The sequence below is a fragment of the Palaemon carinicauda genome, chromosome 3, assembly GCF_036898095.1.
Source record: "Palaemon carinicauda isolate YSFRI2023 chromosome 3, ASM3689809v2, whole genome shotgun sequence".
Lineage (NCBI taxonomy): Eukaryota > Metazoa > Arthropoda > Malacostraca > Decapoda > Palaemonidae > Palaemon > Palaemon carinicauda.
This window is the reverse complement of record NC_090727.1, coordinates 160077134-160104513: the sequence shown is the minus strand read 5'-3', so window position 1 is coordinate 160104513 and position 27380 is coordinate 160077134. Positions and strand designations below refer to the sequence as shown.

Genomic DNA, 27380 nt, shown 5'->3' with positions numbered 1-27380 from the left:
ATGAACACAGAGGATAAGGGTAGGAAGGATGATTTATTGTTAATTTGTTCCTTCAGCTATTTATTTCCTTATTTCATTTCCTCACTGGGCTATTTTTCCTTATTGGAGCCCCTGGGCTTAAAGCATCTTGCTTTTCCAAAAAGGGCTGTAGCTAGGATAGTAATAATAATAATAATAATAATGGGTCCAAATGGGGACCGCAAAAGACACAAAAGGGGGGGTCGGGGACACAGGGTCGCACTGGGTAAGGAGAGAGCGTCGAGATGTTATCACGACGCGACCAGAGAACTTACTGGAGATCGAGATTTGAGCAAGTATGCTCTCTGACCTGGGGGATAGCCTCAGGGCAGGTTCCACTCCACCTGAGGTTACCCCTCATAGAAAACGGGACTAAGGTAAACTACACAAAACTCTGGTCAGTTGGGAGGAGATCCCAGATACTCCTAAGAAAGTAGTTCGAGGTAAGTATTCTGTGTTGGAACAAACTAGAATTAACTATAATGGAAGTATTTAAAAAAACTTCCAAACTTATTACCCCAAAACATCAATAAGTAAATTAGCTTGTAAACCCCGAATATAAGGTTTTTCATTTATATGACGTAACGATATACTATGCAGTACTCTAAAGAGGACAGTAGTCTGACACCAGTCAGTAAGTTCTTGCGGCATCAAAGATTAAACAAAACTAAAATAAGTGTTAAACTTTCAAGACTCTTATCAATAATGAAAAGGTAGAACCGAGAGGTTTATCAGGTAGTTTTATCATAAGATTTCAAAAGGATGTTACTTATGCAGCATTGTTTCCAATTAGCATGTTAGTGATGTGCCTAAACGAGGCTAAGACATTTACCCCTGGTGGACAATTAGGTACCCCAGGAGGAAAATTACCCCATAAGGCAATTACCCCCAATGAATACAGACTATAGCACCTATAATATTACTATCAAAAGTTGCCTGATTTTGGGAGTTGTCTAAATACTGAGGCATGTCATTATTGTCATTATCCCTGCTACAATCAACTAGCTTACCCTTCCCTAGTTCTTCCCCTGAATTAGCCACGAGTTTCATTTAGCGCTTATGCGATCAACTTCATCCACAGCCATTGAAACATACTTTCCCATGAGAACATAAAAGAAATACACTCTTCACAAAAGGTTAATTGAATCGCAGTATTACTCCTGACACAATACACACCATGGAAACACTTCTAATTTGTTCTCTTCATTTATTTACTTCCTATCCTCACTGGGCTATTTTTCCCTATTGGGGCCCTTGGGCTTATAGCATTTTGCTTTTCCAACTAGGGTTGTAGCTTGGATAATAATAATAATAATAATAATAATAATAATAATAATAATAATAATAATAATAATAAACGTCAAAACAATTCCCATTCACACTTCATGTAGTAATTGGTAAGAAAACCAGGGGAAGACATCATCCAACAAGGAAACAATTTAGTGAAAGTCTGATCGTTATCGACACGATTAAGAAGCTGGAGAGACAAAGACACTGGTGCCTTGGTTACCACTAGAATATACCTTCCTTTACTAAAGGCCTATGTTTATTGAACAGTAAGAAAATGGGAAAAGTTTGAAATTTCAAGGGTAAAGGCTGATTAAACTGAGTTTCTGGAGAAGAAGCAATGTTCACATTAAGAGAAGTTCCTATAAATAATTTGGACGAGTCCAAACTTTGTATCAGAATCATAAACTGGTTCTCAAAATTCATATATATTTTACAAAATGACCTAACATGTCTGTAAGTTTCTTGTTATGTTTAATGCATACTATAATGTACTGTACTAACTTTGTTATTTAACTATGTTTACCTTTAAACACATTTAGAGATACATAATGTATAAAATATATGATGGGCAAAGGAAGTAAAATTTTCAGGAAATTTCTATGTAATCACCCAAGTTACCCATCTTACTAACGGCCACAATATTAGATAAAATAGTCTCTTAAATTGACAACAATTATCAACACTCAAGAGATTCTGATGACTTTAAAACTCTTCTAAGACTAGCACACCGAGTTGGAAGCTTTGAACAAGTACATATGCAAAGTTAACTCGCATAATTTAAATTTTTGTTGGATTTAAGCAAGTAATAAAGGTATTATGAGTATGGTTATACATTCAAGTCACTGTTAGTGCATTTAGAACTATTAACCCCTTGAGATTCCAGAACTCGTCTGTGGTAAAACACACAATCCTAGTTTGCGGCTCAAGGAACGCCGAGATTGTCAAATTTAGGAAAAAAGACCAGGTGCTGACCCTAAGGGTCATTCAGCATTAGATATATCAAGACCATGAGAAGGACAGGATATAAAATATGAATATTTTGATAATAAATTTTTCATATTACTTGTGTTTAAAATGCTTTGATTTATAGCTTCTTCTAATTCTATTTTTTATAATACTGATTTTGATATCGTGAAGCTGAATACATCAAAATCAAGTTATTTTTAAAAATCAAAAGGATATAATCATGTTCTGAGAAATATTTCTAAAATGTGCAGTAGCAGGTTCAAAAATTATTTTGGTACCAAAAAATTTATAATGATCTTTTCCAATATACACGTATTGTTAATTTTCTCTTTTACTTTTAATCACAAGAACATAAACTAATTAAGAAAAGTATTAGAAATTTTCCTATAATTCTCCAAAGATCTATTTACATGATAAATGTTTTTACACTACATATACAGTAATACCTTGACATACGAGCGGACCAACATACGAGCAAATTGAGATACGAGCAATGTGTCGAGCAAATTTTTGCATTGAGATACGAGCACAAACTTGAGATACAAGTACGCTTACAGATGCTGACACTAGGTGGTCGAGCGAATGGGAGCTGCTCTTGAGGCCCGCATCGCTCTTTCATTTCGCGTGATCTCCGACTACTGAAGACATCTCCGACTACTGAAGACATCTCCGAGTATCGCCCGTCTTGTTTGCATTTGTATTTTTAATGTTTATTTGTAGACAATTTACTTAATAAGTTATGGGTCCACAGCAAGCGAGTGGAAACATTAGCAGTGATAAGAAAAAGTGCATGATGATGTTAGAAGTGAAGAGTGAAATTATCGAAAAACGGATGGTGTACGCATGACTGAGCTGACCTTCATTATGAGAGGAGTACATCGACAATAAGTACCATCGTCAAACAGAAGGAGGCTATCAAGAGCACGAAGCCTTCCAAAAGCCTAAGCATCTTGTCGACGCTACGGACTAACGTGAATGACGAGATGGAAACGCTTCTGTTGCTGTGGATAAAAGAGAAACAGTTGGCAGGAGATAGCGTGACTGAGACGATCATCTGTGAGAAGGCCAGCTCAATCTACGAAGACTTAAAACAAAGGGACACAGCTGAGAGTGGGGAGGCATCAACCCCAATGAAGACCTTCAAACCCATTTGTGGCTGGTTCGATAGCTTTAAGAAGTGAACTGGGATCCACTTGGTTTTGAGGCATGTTCCAAGGTGAAAGCCGTGGAGTAGGTGGAACGATTTGCCTCCCTTGTTGCTGCAGTAGGTTACATTGCCCAACAATTCTTCAACTGAGATGAAACTCGCCTTTTCTGGAAGAAGGTGCCCAGGAGGACATTCATCACGGCAGAAGAGAAGGAACTGCAGGGCATAGATTGACTCTAACCTTATGTGCTAATGCCAATGGAGACTCTCAAGATCAAGCCACTGCTGGTATACCAGTCTGAAAACCCACCTGCTTTCAAGAATCACAAGATCTTGAAAGAAAAACTTTGTCATGTGGCACGCACATTCAAAGGCTTGGGTTATGAGGCATTTTTTAACAGAATGGTTGAATCTGTGCTTTGGTCCAACAAGCAAGAACTATTTGTTGGAGAAAAACCTGCCATTAAAATGTCTTCTCCCCCTAGAAAATACCCCTGGTCACCCTCCTGGTCTTGAAAAAGACAAACCGAATAAATTCAAGTTCGTCAAGGTCCTCTATCTTCCGCTCAACACCACGCCACTCCTCCAGCCAATGGACCAACAGGTCATTTCAAACTTCAAGAAGCTGTACACAAAGCATTTGCTTTAAAAATGCTTCTATGTCACAGACAACACCAATCTCATCCTTCGTGAATTTTGGAAGGACGATTTCAATATTGTTTATTGATTAAAATTATTGATGAAACATGGCAGGGTGTAACATGAAGAACCTTAAATTCAGAGTGGAAATAACTGTGGCCAGATTCTGTAGCTGAAAGGGACTTCGAAGGGTTTGAAATGTCGCAGCCTGACCCCGAACCCATTGTGTTGGAAGAGATTGTGTCTCTTGGAAAACTCATGGGGCTGGAGGTAGATGAGGCGGACGTGAATGACCTTGTCGAGGAGCATCAAGAAGAGCTCACGACAGAGGAATTGATCAAGCTCCAGACGATGGAACTTACGGAGGTATTGCAAGTGCTTAGTAGCAATGAGGAGGCAGAACTGGAGGCCTTTCTTTGAGGAAGATTAAGGAAGTGTTCGCTAAGTAGCAGGATGTGTCTGATTTTGTGGAAAAGACACACCTAGATAAATTGTTGTGTGGTTGTGCTTCAGGTTTTTTTTTACTGACACTTGCCAAACTCATTTCTGCAACATTCTGAAGGGGAGACAAAAAATAAAACCTCCTTGGATAGACTTTTTTTAAAGGCCTGCAACAAGTGAAAGTGAAAGCGAGGCGAAAAGAGCCAAGACAAGTGAGGAACAGTAAAAAAAAAAAAAAAAAAAAAAAAAAAAAATAGACAATAAGATACGTAAGATTAAAATTCATTTCAAAATTAGACAAACTAATTTCAATTAAGTTAATTTTAAGTTTAAGCGTTATGATACGTAGTGTGAAAAACTGTAAATACTCTACCGTTACAATTTTCTCCTTCCCTTCCTCCCTCCCTCCCTCCTCCACACACTGCCGTTAGCTGCTACAGTCTGTCTCGAAGGTAAGAACTCCTTAATAAAGCCACATTTTATTGCAGATCACAGTCCAACAATCATGTCACTTTGTGAGTCTAAGTTAAGTATTGAAGCAATTAAAAGCATATTTTTCTATTATCCTCATCATTAATTTGGTTGTTTTTAAGAGGGTGGAACGGATTTTTTTTCCAGTTATTTTATATGGAAAAAATTTATTTGAGATATGAGTGTATTGACATACGAGCTTTATGTCAAGGTATTACTGTACTTCAGGGAGAAGAGTTAAAACCATTCCCCAATTGCTTTCAGACATCATTATAATGCCGCACAACATGAAAATATTCCCTAAAAATTCTATTACCGTATTTGATATATTCTCAAGGGATTAAAAAACAATGCAATCATCTGACATTGCCATACTTTAAAAGGGACAAAAATTTTATGACAAACTTTAAGCGCTCATAATATCACTGCATGAAAAATGCACGACGTCATTCGACGTTAAGAGTACAGTTCTCTATTCTCAAAGGAGGAAATACACACAACATAAATCCAATGTTATAGTAATCTCAAGGGATGATATTTGCAAGGTTTCATTTGACATCACCGGAAACTCAAGGAGTTAAGGGATGCTCAAAGTGCAAATCAATACATAAAAATAACTTCTAGTAAATATCAAAGTAACTTATAAATTTTCCAAACTACTCTACCTAATGAACTGCCCAAAGTACTCACAAAATCAATAGCATAAAATCATATTACAACATTCAAATATAAGAATCCCACAAGAAGACTACAGTTGGAAAGATAAATAGGAAATTGACAATAAGGGACAATAACATGCACTAATAAAGCAGTGATTAAAAATTCAGAACAGTGCACAGAAAGAAAAGCATCGACTTGCAATAAAGTGAAGAAATTTGATACAACATAGATCATTAATAATGTCAACCAAATAATTCAACAAAAAAGAATGCTCTTATATAAATCTTACAAATATACATCTATGTGAATATTTACAAAAATAATAATATCAATACTCACAGCTGACCCAACTTTTTCTATATAGAAATATCTTCCTCATAGTAACTAGCTCAGGAACAATAATGAAATAACACAATACTGTATACTCATCCATATGAATTCATTACCTAAACTTTGTTCAGCATTTTATGATAAAAACTAAAACTATCACTGATAAAAACGCTAATAAATCCATGATATCGATACTAATAGCAACTTAAAAGAAATCTCTCAAATTCCTCAATTAAGTTTTAAATCTGCAGAATGGATTAACTTCCCTAAGCTACCAATGCATTCACCATATGTATAAAATCAATTACACATGCCTCCCTCATGTAAGTACTGTAAAGTATTCACATTAAAGATGTAGTGTACAGTACTAGAAAACATACATACAATACATATAAGCTAAGTTGTAATTCATGTACTACAAGAATACAACCATGCAAACAATTGTAAACAAAAATTGTTGGAGGAGAACTTATCTTATACTTATTGAAGCCTAAGTATTTTAAAAGGAAATCCTTAAGCAAAAGGGGAAAACTACCAAAATTTATTAAACCTTTTATTCTTAAAAAATAAAAATAATGTAACATGATGCAGGGAAAAAAAATTAGTACAAAAATTAAAAGCTTCTTACCTTCAGTTTCAGCGTTAGTCTTAGGTGATATAAGTTACTTCTTTGGCAAATTCATTTAATGTACCAAACTTTGTCAAGCTGAAATGTTTTGAAATATGGGATGAAAAGGAAGGGTATGAAAATCTCAAACAGTATTACCCCGAAATGGATTCAATGAAGCTCAAGTTTTGATCCATCAGGATAATTGCTACAGTCTATGCTATCAAATATTTGACAATATGCAAAAGCAAACCACAACCACAGACAAGCTGCAATATTGGCTAAAGTTGGAAAATAAAAGTAATTTTAGACAATCTGTATTCACTTTTAATTAGGTAAAAATTACATGATAGAAAACATGTCTTCATAAATTTTGCAACTACAATTGCATTAGGTATCATCAACAGAAGCCAATTTGCACATGAGAAGCTACCAAACAAATTCTTTTTAGACAAGACAAAAGGAGAAAAAGACCCACCAGCCGAAGGACACACATTACTGTACAATGTGAGTAATTCAAGTATCCCAACTTATTTTACAGTACACAAGAGAAAGTATTTGGGCAGTGATTAGTACAAGACTTAATCAAATATATCATGAGGGTAACACAGTATGAACACATACCAAAACAATCTTGCACGGCAAGCTATTACAGTATGTTAACCATAGGAATGTTAAAATCATGAATATATTTTACACTTTACTGAACTGAAAATAGTTATTTTTTAGTTAAAAAATCTACTACAACGATTAATGACAAGTCAACAAATATACAAAATCATAAGGAATGGCTTCATACCGTATCTGTACTGTATCACATTCCTCATAAATGCATTAAGTGGAATGTAAATTCAATTAGACAAATCAGCAAATCATACCAATAATAGCTATTGTGTAGATTTTGTAATAAATATACAATGACCAACTCTATGCAAATCTCTCTTAGGTACATTGTAAGGCAAGGAAGACATGCAATTCTGTAATGCTACTTCACTAGCAACGAACTGAAAAACCCGGAATACGAAGATGAATGTAAAGTCTCATGGCCTCTTGTAAAAAGAAAGCAATATGAAGACTTAAAAGACTTAAAATATGAGAGCCGAAACACCCCAGTGACTACTATGGTATACAGTATAAGAATATCATAAACACACAATTTGTACTAAAAAGGTTGCTTGAGGTCTAATTTTTTTCTAAAACTAGAAAAATCTTATTGGTATAAGGGGCCATATTTTTGTAAGGGAAAATTAACCATTAATTACAAAGCTCTTGTACACATTATGACTTCTTGAAATTTTTTTGGTTGAGTAAAAGCAAATATGTTGTACTGCACAGATAAAATAGTTGAGCTTTTCCAGGTATATGAAGTCATAATTGAATAAAATATCATACCTTAATCCCTAACTTCATATACAATTTCTTTTAACACTTATATGTACTTTAAGAACCATTTTGGCAAATTTCCAGTTTTTCATACTGTACTACAATGTTTCAATACTCCCTACTCTGCAGATCCCAGTGTTTTTGCATTCAACATAAACATACTAAAAAATAAGCTTTAGCTTGAAGAGCAATCAATTTCAACAAATCCCAACACCATTTATAGTTCTTAAAATGTAATGTATAAAACAGATATATCAATAAACTTACTTGGTTGTGAGAGACCGGTCTACTTCTATATGAGGTAGGCAATGTCCATTTTATACTTCTTTTTTTTTTTTTTTTTAAATAAGACTAGATCAAATTCATAACTTATAAAATTAAGATCATACAAATTAAGCATGCAATTTCTAAGAAAGATAACCTTCAATCCTGATAATGAATATTGTAATCAATTTTGCAAGATATAAAAATATGTAGTATTAGTACTTATTTACAGGCACATAAATGTTAGTTTAGGATACCAAATACATGAAATCATAAACAGCCAGGAAAAATGTTATTTTGATTATAAAATAAATTTTTGAATATACTTACCCGGTGATTATAATAGCTGCAACTCTGTTGCTCGACAGAAAAACTCTACGGAAAAATTCGCCAGCGATCGCTACACAGGTAGAGGTGTACTCAACAGCGCCATCTGTCGTTCAGATACCCAGTACTCATTGTAAACAAAGAACTCAATTTTCTCCTCGGTCCACTGTGTCTCTATTGGGGAGGAAGGGAGGGTCCTTTAATTTATAATCACCGGGTAAGTATATTCAAAAATTTATTTTATTATCAAAATAACATTTTTCAATATTTAACTTAGCCGGTGATTATAATAGCTGATTCACACCCAGGGGGGTGGGTAGAGACCAGCAAAATATGTTTACATCATATGAGCTAAAAATTTTTATTTCATTTTAGAAGTTATCAAAATAACTAAACAAAATAAATAGGTACCTGGTAAGGAAGTCGACTTGAACAATTACTCTACCTTTTTAAGTACATCTTCCTTACGGAGCCTCGCGATCCTCTTAGGATGCTGAGCGACCCCTAGGAGCTGAAGTATCAAGGGTTGCAACCCATACAACAGGACCTCATCAAAACCTCTAATCTAGGCGCTTCTCAAGAAATGACTTTGACCACCCGCCAAATCAACTAGGATGCGAAAGGCTTCTTAGCCTTCCGGACAACCCAAAAACAACAATAAAAACATTTCAAGAGAAAGATTAAAAAGGTTATGGAATTAGGGAATTGTAGTGGTTGAGCCCTCACCCACTACTGCACTCGCTGCTACGAATGGTCCCAGATTGTAGCAGTTCTCGTAAAGAGACTGGACATCCTTAAGATAAAAAGACGCGAACACTGACTTGCTTTTCCAATAGGTTGCGTCGATTATACTTCGCAGAGATCTATTTTGTTTAAAGGCCACGGAAGTTGCAACAGCTCTAAATTCGTGTGTCCTTACCTTCAGCAAAGCTTGGTCTTCCTCATTCAGATGGGAATGAGCTTCTCGTATTAACAGTCTGATAAAATAGGATAAAGCATTCTTTAACATAGGCAAAGATGGTTTCTTAACTGAACACCATAAAGCTTCAGACGGGCCTCGTAAAGGTTTAGTTCGTTTTAAATAGAACTTAAGAGCTCTTACAGGGCATAAGACTCTTTCTAGTTCATTTCCAACCATACGATAAGCTTGGAATATCGAACGATTTTGGCCAAGGTCGAGAAGGCAGCTCGTTTTTGGCTAGAAAACCAAGTTGTAGAGAACATGTAGCCGTTTCAGATGAGAATCCGATGTTCTTGCTGAAGGCATGAATCTCACTGACTCTTTTAGCTGTGGCTAAGCATACCAGGAAAAGAGTCTTTAAGGTGAGATCTTTCAGGGAGGCTGATTGTAGCGGCTCGAACCTGTCTGACATAAGGAATCTTAGTACCACGTCTAAATTCCAACCAGGTGTAACCAAACGATGCTCCTTCGTGGTCTCAAAAGACTTAAGGAGGTCCTGTAGATCTTTATTGTTGGAAAGATCTAAGCCTCTGTGACGGAAGACTGATGCCAACATGCTTCTGTAACCCTTGATAGTGGGAGCTGAAAAAGATCGTTCTTTCCTCAGATATAAGAGGAAGTCAGCTATTTGAGTTACAGAGGTACTGGTCGAGGATACGGATACTGACTTGCACCAGTTTCGGAAGATTTCCCACTTCGATTGGTAGACTCTAAGGGTGGATGTTCTCCTTGCTCTAGCAATCGCTCTGGCTGCCTCCTTCGAAAAGCCTCCAGCTCTCGAGAGTCTTTCGATAGTCTGAAGGCAGTCAGACGAAGAGCGTGGAGGCCTTGGTGTACCTTCTTTACGTGTGGCTGACGTAGAAGGTCCACCCTTAGGGGAAGTGTTCTGGGAACGTCTACTAGCCATCGAAGTACCTCGGTGAACCATTCTCTCGCGGGCCAGAGGGGAGCAACTAGCGTCAACCTTGTCCCTTCGTGAGAGGCGAACTTCTGCAGTACCTTGTTGACAATCTTGAACGGAGGGAATGCATATAGATCTAGATGTGACCAATCTAGGAGAAAGGCATCTATATGAACTGCTGCTGGGTCCGGGATTGGTGAGCAAAATATTGGGAGCCTCTTGGTCATCGAGGTTGCGAAGAGATCTATGGTTGGCTGGCCCCAGGTGGCCCAAAGTCTCTTGCATACATCCTTGTGGAGGGTCCATTCTGTTGGAATTATTTGTCCCTTCCGACTGAGACAATCTTCCATGACATTAAAGTTGCCTTGGATGAACCTCGTTACTAGTGATATGTTTAGACCTTTTGACCAGGTGAGGAGGTCCCTTGCGATCTCGTACAACGTCAGAGAGTAGGTCCCTCCTTGCTTGGAGATGTACGCCAAAGCCGTGGTGTTGTCCGAGTTCACCTCCACCACTTTGCCTTGAAGGAGAGACCTGAAGCTTTTCCAGGCCAGACGTACTGCCAGTAGCTCCTTGCAGTTGAAATGCATTGTCCTTTGACTCGAGTTCCATATTCCCGAGCATTCCCGACCGTCTAATGTCGCACCCCAGCCTACGTCCGATGCGTCCGAGAAGAGAACGTGGTTGGGAGTCTGAACAGCCAGGGGAAGACCCTCTCTTAGGTTGATATTGTCCTTTCACCAAGTCAGACAAGACTTTATCTTTTCGGAAACCGGGATCGAGACCGCTTCTAGCGTCTTGTCCTTTTTCCAGTGAAAAGCTAGATGGTATTGAAGAGGACGGAGGTGTAGTCTTCCTAGTGACACAAATTGATCCACGGATGACAGCGTCCCTACCAGACTCATCCACAGCCTGACTGAGCAGCGTTCCTTCTTCAGCATCTTCTGGATGGATAGCAGGGCTGGGGGCTGATTGTCTTGTTGTTCAGCAACGTCCTCATCAGAGGGTTCCTCATCCGAAACTGATGAGGAAACGGCAACGGAGTGGGCAACGTCTGGCTCGCTGAATCCGGTCGCACTGGTGGATGCGTGACGGAGCCGGACGCAATATCATGGAACTGCTGCACAGTCTGTGAACTGTCAACAACTATGGGTGCGCGAGGAAGCACAGCGTCAACCCGAGACTGTCTAGACCGTCTGGGTTGTGCAGTCAACACCCTACCGGGTTGCTGAGTTTGACGCACTGCGTCAAAACAAGTCACCTCTGCTGGTTGTTGAACGTCCTGAACGTCAACAACCACCTCCGAGCGTCGCTTAACGTCAACGTGCGGCTGGCAACCCACACTGGGTCGCATCGGTGGAGGAACCACCTCAACTAGCAGACGCGAGTAGGTTACTTCAGCGTCAACAGGGCGCACAACCGACCGGTTGGAAGGTTGTTGGCCAGAAGGTTCTTCTCCGCATTTAAGTCCTCTATCAAGGACGCAAGCTTGGACTGCATGTCTTGCAGCAAAGCCCATTTAGGGTCTACGGGAGCAGGTGTGGTAACAGACGGGGTTAGCGACTGAGGCGGAACCGTTTACCATCCTTGAAAGCCTTGTTATGCGTGACATAATAGTACAGCAAAACTTCAAAGGCTCGACAACAGCTGTGAAGTTGACCTGTAAACAACTTGGAGCGTCTCCTGGTTAGGCGCCAGGGAGAGTCTACCAGAATTGAGAAGTCTATCTGGGCAGAGGCATGAACTCCCAAGCCGAGAACTTCTCTCGTGTCATATCAGACTCTCGCTCTATAAACCAGTTTAAAAGAAGGGAAAGCAAAGGCTGTATCCCCCAAACTCCTCCTGGTGAAAAACCAGTCGCCTAGCCAACGTAACGCTCTCTAGGAGAGCGAGAGAGCACTAGCTTAAAAACAACGGCTTCGAAGTAGCTAGGCCTAGTGTAAGCTCTGACGTTTAGGCGAACGAGGAGCAGCAGTTACAAAAAGATCCGGACGAAGATCCTTAAAAAAATCATCATGATTTAGTTAAAGTCCATAGGAGGCTAAGCAGCTTTAGGCTCCTCTCCATCTGACAGAGTCCTCAAGGGAATATCAGTAGGAGGGAGAACAGCAACTTCCTCATCTACAGGAACCTTGTCCGATAAAAGCTGAGTCTCTCACTGGTGCATTAGTAGCGGACCAGAACGCAACGTCATGTAACTGCTTGACAGTCTGTGAACTGTCAACAACTGAACTGTCAACCACAACAGGTGCATGAGGACGCACAGCGTCCACTCGAGACTGCTTTGACTGCCTAGACTGAGCAGTCAAAACAACTCTAGAATGCGGAGGTTGACGCACAGCGTCAAAACAAGTCAACTCCGATTGTTAGTGAACGTCTTGAACGTCAACAGGAGCATCAGCTAGTGGCCTAACGTCCAAATGCGGCTGAAAAACCACACGAGACCGCATCGAGTGTGGTTCTAAACAACCTGACTGACGTGACTAAGCTACGCCAACGTCAACAGTAAGCACAAAGGAACGTTAGGTTGGCTGAAAGCCAGGATATCGATAAGATTAACGGCTAGACTCAACGGACTAATCGGCAGAATAGTCTTCCATAAGGGAGGCAAGCATATACTGCATGTTTTGCCATACAACCCCTTAAGGATCAACGGAAATGGTTGTGGTAATAGACTAGGGTAACGTCTGTGACCGCAACACTTTGCCTACAAAAAAAGACTCTCGGAGTCTGTGTTACGCTTTTGTTAGGCGGCGAGCAGTTATCCGATGACTGCATAGGGTCAGACCTGTCCTAATGGCTGTAACCAGGACGCTGGACCTGTCCTGAAAGGACTGACTTTCGCTTAAGGGCTTCGAAACCTTGTGACAGGTTTCTTATGCGAAAAGCCTACGGATGGCGAGGAGAAACAACGTCTCTCTCGTCTTATGGTAGGGGAGATCTTGGTAAGATACACCCGATACCATAGAGGGAAAACGTCTGTTCGTTGGTCAAGGCCTCTCGAACCCATAAGTCGTTTGACATTACTTCTCCCCTGGGCTTGGGAGCATGTAAGAGGTCCCGGACTAGGTGAACGACAGGCACGAACAGACGAACCCTCGGACGCAACACTGTAACACTTTGCGCCTCGGACGCAACACTGTAACACTTTGCGCATATCACTTTATCACTTCGATTTTCTGTTTTGCACTTATTTCTACCTGAAACACGCAATTCTACCCTTCATTAAAAGGTAGTAATTGCGAAATTAGTCGTATAATGCAAGCTCATAATACAGTGAACCCTCGTTTATCGCGGTAGATAGGTTCCAGACGCAGCCGCGATAGGTGAAAATCCACGAAGTAGTGACACCATATTTACCTATTTATTCAACATGTATATTCAGACTTTTAAAACCTTCCCTTGTACGTAGTACTGTTAACAAACTACCCTTTAATGTACAGAACACTTAATGCATGTACTACAGTAACCTAAACTAAAACAGGCACAAATATTAAAGGCAATTTTATATCATGCGTTTCCTAAACACGCTAAAAAGCACGTTAGAAAATGGCAACCAATGTTTTGTTTACATTTATCTCTGATCATAATGAAGAAACAAACTGGAGGTAGAGCTTTGCTTATTACCCAGACACATTTCCCATACTATTCCCTTAGAACTACATCACATCTTCCTACTTTAGATATATATATATATATATATATATATATATATATATATATATATATATATATATATATATATATATATATATATATATATATATATATATATATGTGTGTGTGTGTATATATATATATATTTATATGTATACACATATACAAACCTACATATATACATACATACATATATACATAAATACATGCATACATATATATGTATATATGTTACTGTATATATATGGGTTATGGAAAAAATCCGCGAAGTGGTGAATCCGCGATGGTCGAACCGCGAAGTAGCGAGGGTTCACTGTACCAGCAAAAAACAGAAAACATATTTTAAGATAAAAAGAAAAATCAGTGGCTGGGAAAGAGACTAAACACTAGTTCATATAACTACGTTTTCAATCTCTCACCGCACATAGCCTGGGGACGAGAATAAAAACCTAAAAACGTTTTATCCTTCCTCCCCGTACAGCGACTAGGGACGTGAGTAACACGAGAACAACGTTACCCGCTTGAACGGAACGTTTTCTCTCCTCTCTCTCCCTCCGTCTCTATCTCTCTCTCTCTTTCTCTCTTGATTTCGCACCTAAGAGAAGAGCCCAATTATATATCGTCAAAAAAAAAACATGTTATTTGACTAAAGGAAAAAACTGAAAGGTTTTTCAAATAAAAAGTTCCTTTAAAGTAGAATTTAAAACATTTAAGCTAAGAAAGAATGAACAAAACGTCAGAATCGATTTACTCTTACTGCAAAGTGAAACCGTGATACACTCTCTCTCTATCGTAACGATAGAGCGCATGTTGAACGTCCTGAACGTCAACAACTGCGTAGCATAAAAAACTAAACGTTAGTTCATCTTTGAAAACAGTACGAAGACTATCAAAGAAATTCTTTCATAAAATATTACATTTAAAAAGTTTTAAATCCTTAGCTCTTTAAAAGCTAAAGACGATATAAAGGGCTCAACGTTGATTAACTTCGGTTTCCAAGTTAGGACCGCCTACTCTCAGGAAAGGTCTATATAAACAAAGCATTAAAATTTATTTTTATATGTTTATAAAAAATGGAAAGTTAATCGAAGAGGCCTAATAAAGGCGGAGAGATATAAAATATATAGAGGAAAATCTATAACGTGATAAGATAATTACTAAAAGCCTAAACACACTTCCGTCTAAGGGAAGGGTCGGCCATTTAAAAGTGAAAGAAAGTCCATACTCTCTTTGTCACCATAATTAAATCTATCCAAAACGAGTTCAAGTTTTAAGATGAAGATAAAACACCTGCATAGCGAAAGCTCAAAACTAGAATAGTGTACTTCACCAAATAGTTGTGAAAACAAATCCAGTTAGCAACAGCGAATTAGTAGGTTTTGCCGGTAGCCCGACAGAGAGAAAATTGAGTTCTTTGTTTACAATGAGTACTGGGTATCTGAACGACAGATGGTGCTGTTGAGTACACCCCCTACCTGTGTAGCGATCGCTGGCGAATTTTTCCGTAGAGTTTTTCTGTCGAGCAACAGAGTTGCAGCTATTATAATCACCGGCTAAGTTAAATATTGAAAAATACTTTGGGTGACTTTACAAGACATATTAGTAAAATAAATATAAAGCTTCAACATATTACCAGAGACACACAAAAAAGTGCAATCAGATTTTAAGATGATATTTCTAATGGAAATGATATGTATTGTGTTAGTAGTAATATGGCATTCAGACTGATAATAATCTAAACCTTATTAGTCCTAAACACTGTAGATAAATGATGACAATAAAATACTGTAAAGTACTACCAAAGCCACTATGAATGAGAATGACCCTAAATCTATAGACAAGTTAGTTACGTAGCACTTTCTGAGATCATTCAGTATTAGTCCAGATAAGGGGTTTTAAACACTATCAGAGCGATCACGCAAACCTATAAGCTTTTCCTTTAGGAAGTTAGAAAGGCTAGGTTTTTCATTAGCCACGAGTGGGAGAGATGAGTATGTATGATGAAGAGAGTTAGCTGCAGCCGCCCCTATGGAACCTGCAACAGCACCTGGAGCATGTTGGCGGTGACAGTAGCAAGGACCCTGATGGTGGGGGGGAAGAGCTGCATGATGGGAGGAAGCCGTACCTATGGTGAAGCGTGGACATTCGCACATCTCGCACTTGTTCATGTCGGGATGGTTGAGAAAGGTGCATTTGGTGCAACCCCATTTTGGAGTCCTCTCTTCCACAGTATCGCCAGGAACACCCTAGACCAAATTACAAAGGAAGTAGGGAACAAAAGAACCACTTCCCTACTTTTAATAATATTCAAAATGATGACGTGGCATCCTTTCATATATGTAAATCAATTAGTGTCAAAAAGAATGTTCTTAATTATTATGTAAAGATATAAGGTTTTCTCTGAATATACACAGAAAACTATCCATACCTGAAAACCTCGAAAGTTGGGCACTGGAGGTGGTGGTGGAGGTGCTGCTGGTCTTGGAGGAATATAAGTTCCTGGTATTTGGGGAGTATAAGGTGTGTGCGGTGTTTGTGGAGTTCCTGTTCCACTACCCAAGCTTGAACCAGAACTAGCTCCTAGAAAAGTGTACACCTGTTATTAAACTTATTGCACAACCTACTACATACATATACAGTATATACCCATACACACACACACATATATATATATATATATATATATATATATATATATATATATATATATATATATATATATAAAATGCATGCCTATATATACATACAGTAATATTTATATACGTATAAGAACAAAAATATTTGTTCTTATATGTATATAATATATGTATATATATATATATATATATATATATATATACATACAGTAATATTTATATACATATAAGAAAAAAAATATTATTGCAAACTTGATAGAACAACTTCCAGTTTTAACATTTTTAAAAATTGAAGTTAAAATAAGAGTAACAAAATGTAAGATTACATCATATACAGGTACTGTACAGTACTGCTAAATAAAAGGCACTGCAGAAAACCTTTACGTACCAAACTACAAGAGTACCATAAAAATAACACCATACATAATTCTATATCAAATAGACTAATGTACTGCAACACCAACAACATACAGCACTTTCTAATTTTAAGTACAGTTCAGTAATAACCTTTTGCACTAACTATTCTTGGTAAACCAACTAAAGTACCTGTATATAATGTCTTCCTAGCTAAGTATGAAGAGGGCAAAAATTTCTATTCTATATACAAGAGTAATGAGTTCTGCAATTCTGGAAAGGTTACTGCTCTTTCCCCTTCATGACCAAGTGCTTAATTATGGGGCATGCTGACACTTTAAGGCCCATTTTAAATTTAAAAGTTATTAAAAATTCAAGCTCATGGTTGAGAAAATTTGTTTCATCTTTTGTCAGGATATTTTTCAATCAATGTTTGATTTTACTGCCCTATTTTCAGTAACTACAGTTATTTGATTTAGGTTTGAAAATCAAAGCTTTCTTGCATTCTAAACTAATGCAAAAATAAGTTTACACCATAAAAAATTTTCCTAGCTTTTATTGAAATTTCTGTATTCTCTATTAGATAACCTTGAAATCTTTAATAAATGAATTCTTCTAATATCTAAAATTTGTGGTCTAAGCAGACGTTAACTGTCAGTCTCACAGTGACGATAACTATGTCCAGCCATTTCTCAATCATGGCTGAAACTACACCAACTCCGAGAGCTATAGTCAAGCTGCATTTCAGCTTAATTTATAAAAAAGGCATAGCCAACGATTTTACATTAACAACAAAATTGTGTAAAGATGGCTAAAACAATGCAATGAAGGAGAAGGATTAAAAAACCATCCTAGAGGTGGAAGAGCCTACTGCAGAGCCACAAAAGATGAAGAGTTAAACTTTATAAACAAACATCCATTTTCGTCACCACTTTCCTTTCTAATTAATAGACAGGCCATCCTTAGCCATTGCTTGTATTCCAAGAAAGAATAGATATCGTAGACACCCTTGTCACTTTTTCTCTGCTATGTATTATATATCAGGAAAACAATGACATCTTTCAAAAGGTCTACTAGCGCTTCTGCCGCCAAGTGTTTCATCGTTGCCACAATAGACACCAATGACTTGAAAATAGTACTGTTTAAACTCCTGTAAGTAACTAATAAAAAATATTAAATAATTCTGAACATAAATCGGCCAAAACATCTTTAGATACAGACATGAAAAGGAAAGGTTCTTCACTGCCTAGAACCAAGGACCTACAACTTTTGAGTAGGAAGGCTCTTCACTGCCTAGAGACAAAGACCTACAACTTTTGAGTAGGGAGGCTCTTCACTGCCTAGAGACAAGGACCTACAACTTTTGAGTAAGGAATTGCATGACCGAGATTTGGAAAGACTGTGAATGATGGCTATTTATAAGTAATGGATTTATGTTGGGAAAAAAAATCTTTCTTTTACTGTATAAAACAGTTCCAAAATGGCTCTATCAACATAGCCCATTATAATATTCTATATTATCATCAAGAGCATTTACTTTGTGGTCACAATTAACAAGAAATTTTGAGAATCCAAACCAAGATTTGAATATAAAAAAGGTACAAAAGAAAGAAGATTGCAAAAGAAGCAGGGGCAAGGAAAATAAGACAATGGATTGACGAATTAAGAAAACTTGCGGTATAAACTGGCATAGAAAGACCATAAACAGACACGAGTGGAAGGACATCTCTGAGGCCTTTGTTCTACAGCACTAGTAACAGTTAATGAAGATAATGACAATACCTACCATTTACCCAGACTTCCAAGTCTTAAAAAAATTTTAAAAGCTTACCCAAGGTTAAAAATAATTAATAAAACCTAACACTCAAATATACAAAATGAAAAAAAGCTGAAAATTTGATCAGACATTTCTAAAGCCATCTGATTTGAAGACTCCCCACCATTCATTAGAATAACTTTTAACCTGCATTTGAAAGGTAAAATATAATAGTCAACCTAAAAGTGGTTCACTGTTTTCAAATTGCATAAATTTACAAGTGGATTTGTAGTTGAATAGGATATTTCATGTTTTTTATTATACCATGCATCTAAGTCTTTAAGACTAGCTTTGTTGTTGACCTACACATCTGGCACCAGTGATTAAATATCATTAATGAAAACATTGCCCGCAGAAATGCAAGGTGTAAAAGATATTTCAAAATTACAGTAAATCTAAAAACATTTAACCGATGACGTTTAAATAAACAATTTGTACTTTTTAGAAGCAATAAATAAGAAACTGGGACAAAAATCTTTAGTCTTTTTAAAACTTATGAAACTATTTCTGACCTCTGATACAGTCAATTTTCATTCCATCTAATCAGATATGTTCAGTTTAACTAGACAGCTATTCATCTATTGAGAATTAAAGTCATACCAATGTGGCAATTATTTCATTTGAATGCTCTAATTATTGTACTACAGTCACATCTCAGAAATCTGGGTTTACAAAGGTACAGAGGAGGAAGTCGAACTTAAATCTTGGTATAGGATTCCTTCGTGCTTTATCATTTTAACTCTTAGCAGAAGTAATTTTTATTGATGAAAATCTTACCAACTTAATGGAAATAAATAGGTACTCTAAAAATGTGGTAAATTATCGTAAGTAATACATCTAATGTAGAAGAGAATTACAGCCTTTCATTAAGAGAAATCCAAGCCAATATACTTATAACATATATACGGGTACTACAAATATTACACCACTCAGTAATAATAAAATCCAGTTAATCATCAAATCAGTTTAAAAGCCCTCAAGCTTTCTCTTGGTTGACTACATAGCTTCTACACAAGACGTACGCTTGAGCTCTTACTATCCCAATCCTCGATTATGAATTCCAAATTCTCCTCCTCTAAAGTATCAACATCCGACTTCTTCTCAACCTCCTCTACTCTCTTGGAGCCTATTTTGTGTGATGCCAGAATGTTTCTGAAGATCTGTAGAGCTCGAGAATACTTACTAATAAGCTGAGGTGCAACGGGGGGCTCATGATAAGGCTGACTTGAGGGAATACCTGAATAATCATCTTGGCCTATATCAGGTGCTGAAAAGGGTATTTTCATTAGTTACCTAATGTGCCTGATCAAAGATTATTTTCAGTGCAATCAGTAACTAAGGTATGTTCTACGTGTGCTCTTATTACTAAACCACTCTCAAAAACAGTTTACTGCAGGTAACAGAGCAAATTCATTATTGATAGTAGAATAAAACAAACTTCACTATTTTAAAGCACATATAAATTTTCTATAGAATACTTTCAAAGATTCTATCAGTGACGTCGCTTTGACAACAAAGACGACATGAAAGAAACCAAAATTTAAAAATATAATCACACTTACCAATACGTAGAATCTTATTTTCCATTTCATCACATTCCGATTGTAATCTTTGATTTTCTCGCTGCACTTCTTCTATTCTCTGCAAAAAATAACATCTTATCAACAAAGGAACTACAGATACAAAGATACGAGAACAAAGAACTAAAATTTCCCCCAACTATTGATGAAAATACTTTAATTTATTAACTGAACTATAAAGTGTTCAGTACAGTAATTTACATCAGTTGTTTCTCATAAATATAATACACTTAAGACATCATCCAAGTCATATAATGTAATAAAAGCTTCTCTATTCTGCAGACAGTTTTAATTTCAAAGTACTGTGGTTTAAAACATACAACTGAGGGTTTCCTACTCTACAACGGTTCGCAAAAAGGACTTTTTTTTTAAAACAAGTAGCAATTACACCACGACAAAATCAAAGAAGCCATATAGCTAAGAGAAAAGAGATCAAAAGAAATAGATGAAGTTAAAGGCAGAAAGAAATGCTGCTAGTTATCACATGGATATTGGATAAAACTTTTAGCACAAACTATAGATGCTCAGCAATGCACACAAAATGCAGACTAGTAAAAAAAAAATAAACTGGATCTCACCTTTGTATTTGAGTCTGCATTTCTCTTTCGTTGATTTTCGCGGGCTTCTAGTTCTCGCATCATCATTTCAACCTCAGACTGTAACTTTCCTTTTTCTTCTATTTGTTTTGCTAACTCTGTTGCCAACTTTTGTTTCCGAATACTTTGTTCTTGAACAATGGCTGTATATGAAATTAATAAAACATATGTAATAGCATTTTTCTTCCAAATAAACTAAATTAAATTCCAAAACAATTCATCTCTTGAACTAACAATGGAAATTTTTGTACTTGACTGAAATATTGTGAAAAGTTAGATTTAAAAAATGAAAACAATGAAAAATATAAAATTAAGTGAAAGCATTCAAATATCATGAAGAAACATAGGTTACAACAAATTATTATGTCATATAACTTATATGATACGTCATGCAGTTCCAGATCACCCACAGGCACACACTAAGTTAATAACAAAACAAAAAAAATGGACACTTAAAGCCTAAAAAAGTAACAATAGTGAAATTGATTAATTCAACAAAAATCAATAAAAATTCCCACAAAAGCCAACAATTCTGGTTGTACTGATTTTGGTTATAAACATCTAACAACAAGCTAATCCACTACTTAGCATCAAAACTCCACCATTGCTCTGGTCACAACGTTAGTAATAAGAAAATCTAAGTATTTTAAAGGATGATTCTAGGAGCACTCTTAAGATTATTAAGAGCTGGGTTCATCTCTGCAAGTACAGGTGGGGGATGATTGCCAGGTGACCAAGTACAGGTACTGTGAGTGAGTGTTTAGGCAGCACACACTGGAGTATACAGGGAGAACATGAAGACACTGATGCATGCTGCTATACCTTGTGAATATGATAAATTAGGCCTGGCAGGTGGTACAGCCCAAACAGGTTCTCCTGTATTATAACCCAAACCAGCGTCAGAGGAAGGGGGGTAGTGAAGGGGATGCAAGGACACCGGCGGTCCCACACACTCTGGTAAAGATGACTTGCGCTGCCTTGGTTCATTTGGTACAGGCTCAGAGACGTACCAGGTCTGTGGGCGTCGCGATTGACCATGCAACCCCTCCTGTCCCACCACATCTTCTGTTGTTGGAAATGCAGCTCCAGTAGGAGTTGAAGCCCCATTTGCACTTGAACTGTATTGGATGTGGAATGCCGTATTGGCCGGGGAATTTTTATTGTCTAGATTTGTGCGCATAGCTGAAATTGTGCCACCAGTGGGACCTATGGAGATCTGGAGGGAGGAACGTGAACCTTGACGGTGATCAAGGGAGGATGTGGAATAGGTTAGGGAGGAACCACTGCTACGTATTTGAATGGGAGGTTGTGGCTCAGTAGAAGGTTGTCTTAATTGAAGATTAACTGATGTATATGATCGACCACAAACTTTTACTGTGCCATCCCCCTGTGGAGGTCCTGGGGCATGATGGGCACCATGGGGAGGAACAGGGGTGAGATGTAAAGAGGATACATGTCTCGGACCTGGAGGGGGTCGGTTGGTATTGCCGCCATTGATGTTAACTGGATCAACATTATAGCTTCGGGTGAAAGTAGTGGTTGTTGTAGTAGATGTCACTGGTGAATCCATTGCACTGTTCCTAATTGGTGGAGTAGGGGAATGTTCACTGGGACAAAAGTTTTCAAAATTATGTTTATTATAATAAAGTCCTTTTCTTCCATCTAAATGAGTTTCTGCACTTCTCCGACGCACGGGTTCTTTATTTTCAAAGGCACTAAAGGGATCAAAACTTGACGTTACGGGAGCAGAGTTAGGTGGTGTGACTGATCGAGACTGAGAGGGTTCACGCGATGAAAATGGAGTGTCTTCAGTATTGCATGGCACGACCCCGGGTCTTGGTGGCTGAATACCAGCAGCACGAAAACCATTGGACGCCGAGGGATGCCAACTGTAAAGAGGTGAGTTACTGACCACAGGTGTACAAAGCATTGGGTTTGTAGTTACTGGAGTTTGACAAACTGTTGTATATACAGGTCTGAGCTCAGGAACCATCTCTGTAGGGTAACTACAAACTAAGTATCCATTGGACTGTACTGGTCCACAGACATGTTGAGTAGCTGTGATATGATGATATGAAGCTGGAGTGGTGGTAAGAACAGGTGTGGTAGGAGTGGAAGGTATGCCTGTTCGAATTGGAGAGGTGACTCTAGACAATGTCGGAGATGAGAGGCTGCTACCAGAGCGACTCCAATGTCTGTAGTAACCACCACGTTGAATTAATGCCTTTTGTGATAATTCTTCTTCACAACGTTCACGATCAAGGCCATACTGTTGAAGAAAAGGTGTATGCTACATACCCAACATATTTTCAATTACAGGGTATGAGAAAACATGCAAATGTTTAATGAAAACCCTGGTGAAGTTTTATCCTGAACTTTAAAATCACTTGACAAATTGAATTTGACAAAACAAGTGTATAAGTCAAAAGTGTCAATCACACATTACTTTCCTCTTAACTTATGAATAACTAACAAAATTACTTGAAACCCTCATGAAAAAGAAACACTATAATAGAAAGTGTATGATTTAAAGAAAAGTGCAGGTATGTTAAAGTAAATAAAACCAGATATAAAGATCTTCAATTTCTTACTAACAATATAGAAACTAAAATTTCTGAATTAAAATTCTGATTCAAAACAAATCAATTGCAAGTATTCTTAAAACTGCTATTCTAATACAAAATTAGACTACTGGAATTAAAAATGAGGCACCAAGCACTAACCTTTTGTATGCTTTCATTAACATCGTTGTCCCTGAGATCTGGGAACTTCTGCTTCAAATGGTGAAAAAGTTGCATGTGGGGGATGTTGCGTGTGTCAGCTGGTAGCCGATCATCAGATGCCATACTGCGGCCACACCCGCAGCTAGATTGTGGTCCCGTCTCGGCCTTCCACTGTAGTTAATTTACCTTACAATACTTCCTCGCTAAGATGCTACTCGGTGGCCCTTCGGGAGTAATATTTTGAGGTACGCCAGCCTGAAGGGAGTTCTCTAACAGAAGTCACCTCTCCAGGACCCTCATACTTGGTCAGCTAAACTGACGTATTAATTGCAGCGCAGACATGTTGCAGAATTAACATGAAACTGCCTGAAAGGATAAAAAGAAATACCGTTAACAATCTTAGGTGATAACAATGATGATGTAAGGACCCTTTAAGATATTATCACAGGGTCCTACAATCAACTTCATGCAGTATCTATGGAAAATAAAAATTAGTGCTTTTGTTATATAACTACCCTTAACTGTTATTGACACCCTGAAATTCAATTCTGCATCCAAAATTAATGAGTAATTCACATTACTGTATGCATACATATATCCCTTTTACAAGAAAAATACACCTAAATAATACTAACTCAGGCATTACAAATTTAGAGACACTCCTTATGTGAACAAATCTACAAAAAAAAATCACATCAATTTCAAAGTGAAACAAACACAACTAGAAAAGCACTCAGAATGCAGACCTCCGCCACGTCAGCCTCTTTCTCGAAACCAGCGTGCCTTTCCCAGAATCAATTAATTATTTACATAACGGGTTAAAATCTCTACAAGTTTCATTACTTAGTGGCCGTATGGTTGATGGCCAGACTTTGACCTTTTGCTTGACCTTGACCTTCAACTTTAACGTGTATGAAATGGCGTGGATTTTCATACACGAATGTGAACCAAGTTTGATGTCTCTCTGACAACGATGTCCAAAGTTATATCTGATTACGTGAATTGGACATTATGCTTGATCGTGACCTTCCTAAATCTAATATTTTCCAACTTTTTACATAGCAGTTAATTCCCGCAGGTTTCATTACCTTGCGATTAAAATTGTGGCCAGATATCTTTTCACAAACAACTTCCTTCCTACTTTGTTGGCGAAGGTAACATTAAAAGATGAATAAGCTACAACATCAATGATTCCATTATTAGAGAGAGAGAGAGAGAGAGAGAGAGAGAGAGAGAGAGAGAGAGAGAGAGAGAGAGAGAGAGAGAGAGAGAGAGACTCATCCGACATTCAGACATACCCACTAGTAAAAATAAAAAATTGATTTAAGAGCGTAACGAAGACCAATGAAGTTTTGGGATATCCTTTTAGTGTACTGTATACCACACAACCAGCATCCTCCCCGCTGGTTGCAAGGCCTGTAACTGCACCACCCAACTCCCCTCTATTCCAATACCAGCTTCCTATCCATTCCTCAGTGTAGATCCTAAGCAACCTCTCCCTAGGGTCCTTTATTGTTGCTAATAATCGTGGACAATTCAAAGGGAATTACTTATTATCTCTTTTAGATGCCAATGTTAGACAATAATCAGAACATAGGAGGAACTTTTAACCCTGGGAAGGTGAATTTCATTAAAAACATCGACGTCAATGTATCTATATTGATCTTCATCAATGGTTAGTAAAACTAAGTTCACTAAGTACGCTCCAAAACCATTGTTCTCTAGTCTTGGGTAGTGCCATAGCCTCTGTACCATGGTCTTCCACTGTCTTTGGTTAGAGTTCTCTTGCTTTGGGATACACTCGGGCACGCTGTTCTGTCTTGTTTCTCTTCCTCTTGTTTTGCTATAGTTTTTATAGTTTATATAGGAGACATTTCTTTTAATACTGTTGCTCTTTTTTCAAAAAAATATTTATCCCTGTTCCATTTCCTCACTGGGCTGTTTTCTCTTTTGGACCCCTTGGGCTTATAGCATCCTGCTTTTCCAACTAGAGTTGTTCAGCAAGTAATAATAATAATAATAATAATAATAATAATAATAATAATAATAATAATAATAATAATATTAATAATAATAATAATAATAATACATGAAGCAATGTAAAACTCCAAACCTAAAAGATATTACATTTGAGCAGTATATTTATATACTGTACTATTAACATTGTAAACATCCACGAAATACTAAAATTGACCAGAGATACCAGCTGCATATCTATAACTGGTTATGTAATTAAATTTACTTTAAGTGTTTCAAGAAAATGCAAGATATGTCCTTGTAAATAATGAAAAGCTTTAATGTGGGAAGATGACGCCTGGGCCAAAATATTAATGCAAACAATGATAGTAATAGTAAAAACTACAATAGTAGCAATAATAATAATAATAATAATAATAATAATAATAATAATAATAATAATAATAATAATAATAATAATAATAATAAAAATAATAATAAAATCTGATTCTTTCGAGTTTTGTCGATTCTGTTCCAACGGTTTCAGCAACAGTTAATCCTCATCTACATGAATAATAAGGATTTGATAGCGGAAAAATATCGAAAAATAAAGGTTTAGCATAAGCAAAACATCGAAACATAAAGGTTTAGCATAAGCAAACATCGAAACATAAAGGTTTAGCATCAGCAAAACATCGAAACATAAAGGTTTAGCATCAGCAAAACATCGAAACATAAAGGTTTAGCATCAGCAAAACATCGAAACATAAAGGTTTAGCATCAGCAAAACATCGAAACATAAAGGTTTAGCATCAGCAAAACATCGAAACATAAAGGTTTAGCATCAGCAAAACATCGAAACATAAAGGTTTAGCATCAGCAAAACATCGAAACATAAAGGTTTAGCATCAGCAAAACATCGAAACATAAAGGTTTAGCATCAGCAAAACATCGAAACATAAAGGTTTAGCATCAGCAAAACATCGAAACATAAAGGTTTAGCATCAGCAAAACATCGAAACATAAAGGTTTAGCATCAGCAAAACATCGAAACATAAAGGTTTAGCATGAGCATACCTCGAAAAATAAAGGTTCAATGTATGCAATGCATCGAAAGATAACGTCTTGGGAGAGCAAGACATTTAAAAAAAAAAGTTCAATAAGAACGAAACATGAAAAAAAGAAAATAAGAATAAAAAAGTTTAACAAATGCTTAATATAATAAAATGAAAGGACAATATCAAAAGATAAATATCAATCGCAAAAAAAAGAGAAAAAAAAAAAACGAAATATAAGGGTTCAGCAAAAGCAAAACCTCGGAAGACGAAGCTTCAACTAAACCAGAAAAAATTTCGAAAGCTTAAGAGTAAAGGTTCCTCAAAAGCAAAACATGAAAAAATCATGGTTTAACAAAAGCAAGGCATAAAAAGTAAAGGTTCAACAAAAGCAAACAATGAAAAAAAATCTTGGTTCAACAAAAGCAAGGCATAAAAAGTAAAGGTTCAACAAAAGCAAACAATGAAAAAAAAATCTTGGTTCAACAAAAGCAAGGCATAAAAAGTAAAGGTTAAACAAAAGCAAGGCATAAAAAGTAAAGGTTCAACAAAAGCAAGGCATAAAAAGTAAAGGTTCAACAAATGCAAACAATAAAAAAAAT

At 37.1% G+C, this 27380-nt stretch overlaps 1 protein-coding gene across 12 annotated transcripts in view; it reads right to left on the bottom strand.

Moving 5' to 3' along the window:
* Nucleotides 1–24132, bottom strand: part of LOC137638730 (TGF-beta-activated kinase 1 and MAP3K7-binding protein 3-like) — an 88821-nt gene extending 64689 nt beyond the window's left edge. For 4 of the 12 annotated variants that reach the window (XM_068371062.1, XM_068371063.1, XM_068371064.1 and 1 more), the window contains exons 1-7: nucleotides 23768–24132; nucleotides 21867–23313; nucleotides 21027–21187; nucleotides 20431–20509; nucleotides 20052–20135; nucleotides 16491–16642; nucleotides 16188–16308 (exon numbers count right to left, since the gene is read on the bottom strand). In XM_068371062.1, the coding sequence (XP_068227163.1) occupies nucleotides 16188–16308; nucleotides 16491–16642; nucleotides 20052–20135; nucleotides 20431–20509; nucleotides 21027–21187; nucleotides 21867–23313; nucleotides 23768–23890 (2167 nt within the window). In that variant the 5' untranslated portion in view covers nucleotides 23891–24132. Of the gene's footprint in view, nucleotides 1–15618; nucleotides 16309–16490; nucleotides 16643–20051; nucleotides 20136–20430; nucleotides 20510–21026; nucleotides 21188–21866; nucleotides 23314–23767 lie in introns of those variants that run through there. The other 8 variants (XM_068371058.1, XM_068371059.1, XM_068371061.1 and 5 more) reach the window with 5 other exon arrangements.
* Between the last annotated feature and the right edge of the window lie 3248 nt (nucleotides 24133–27380).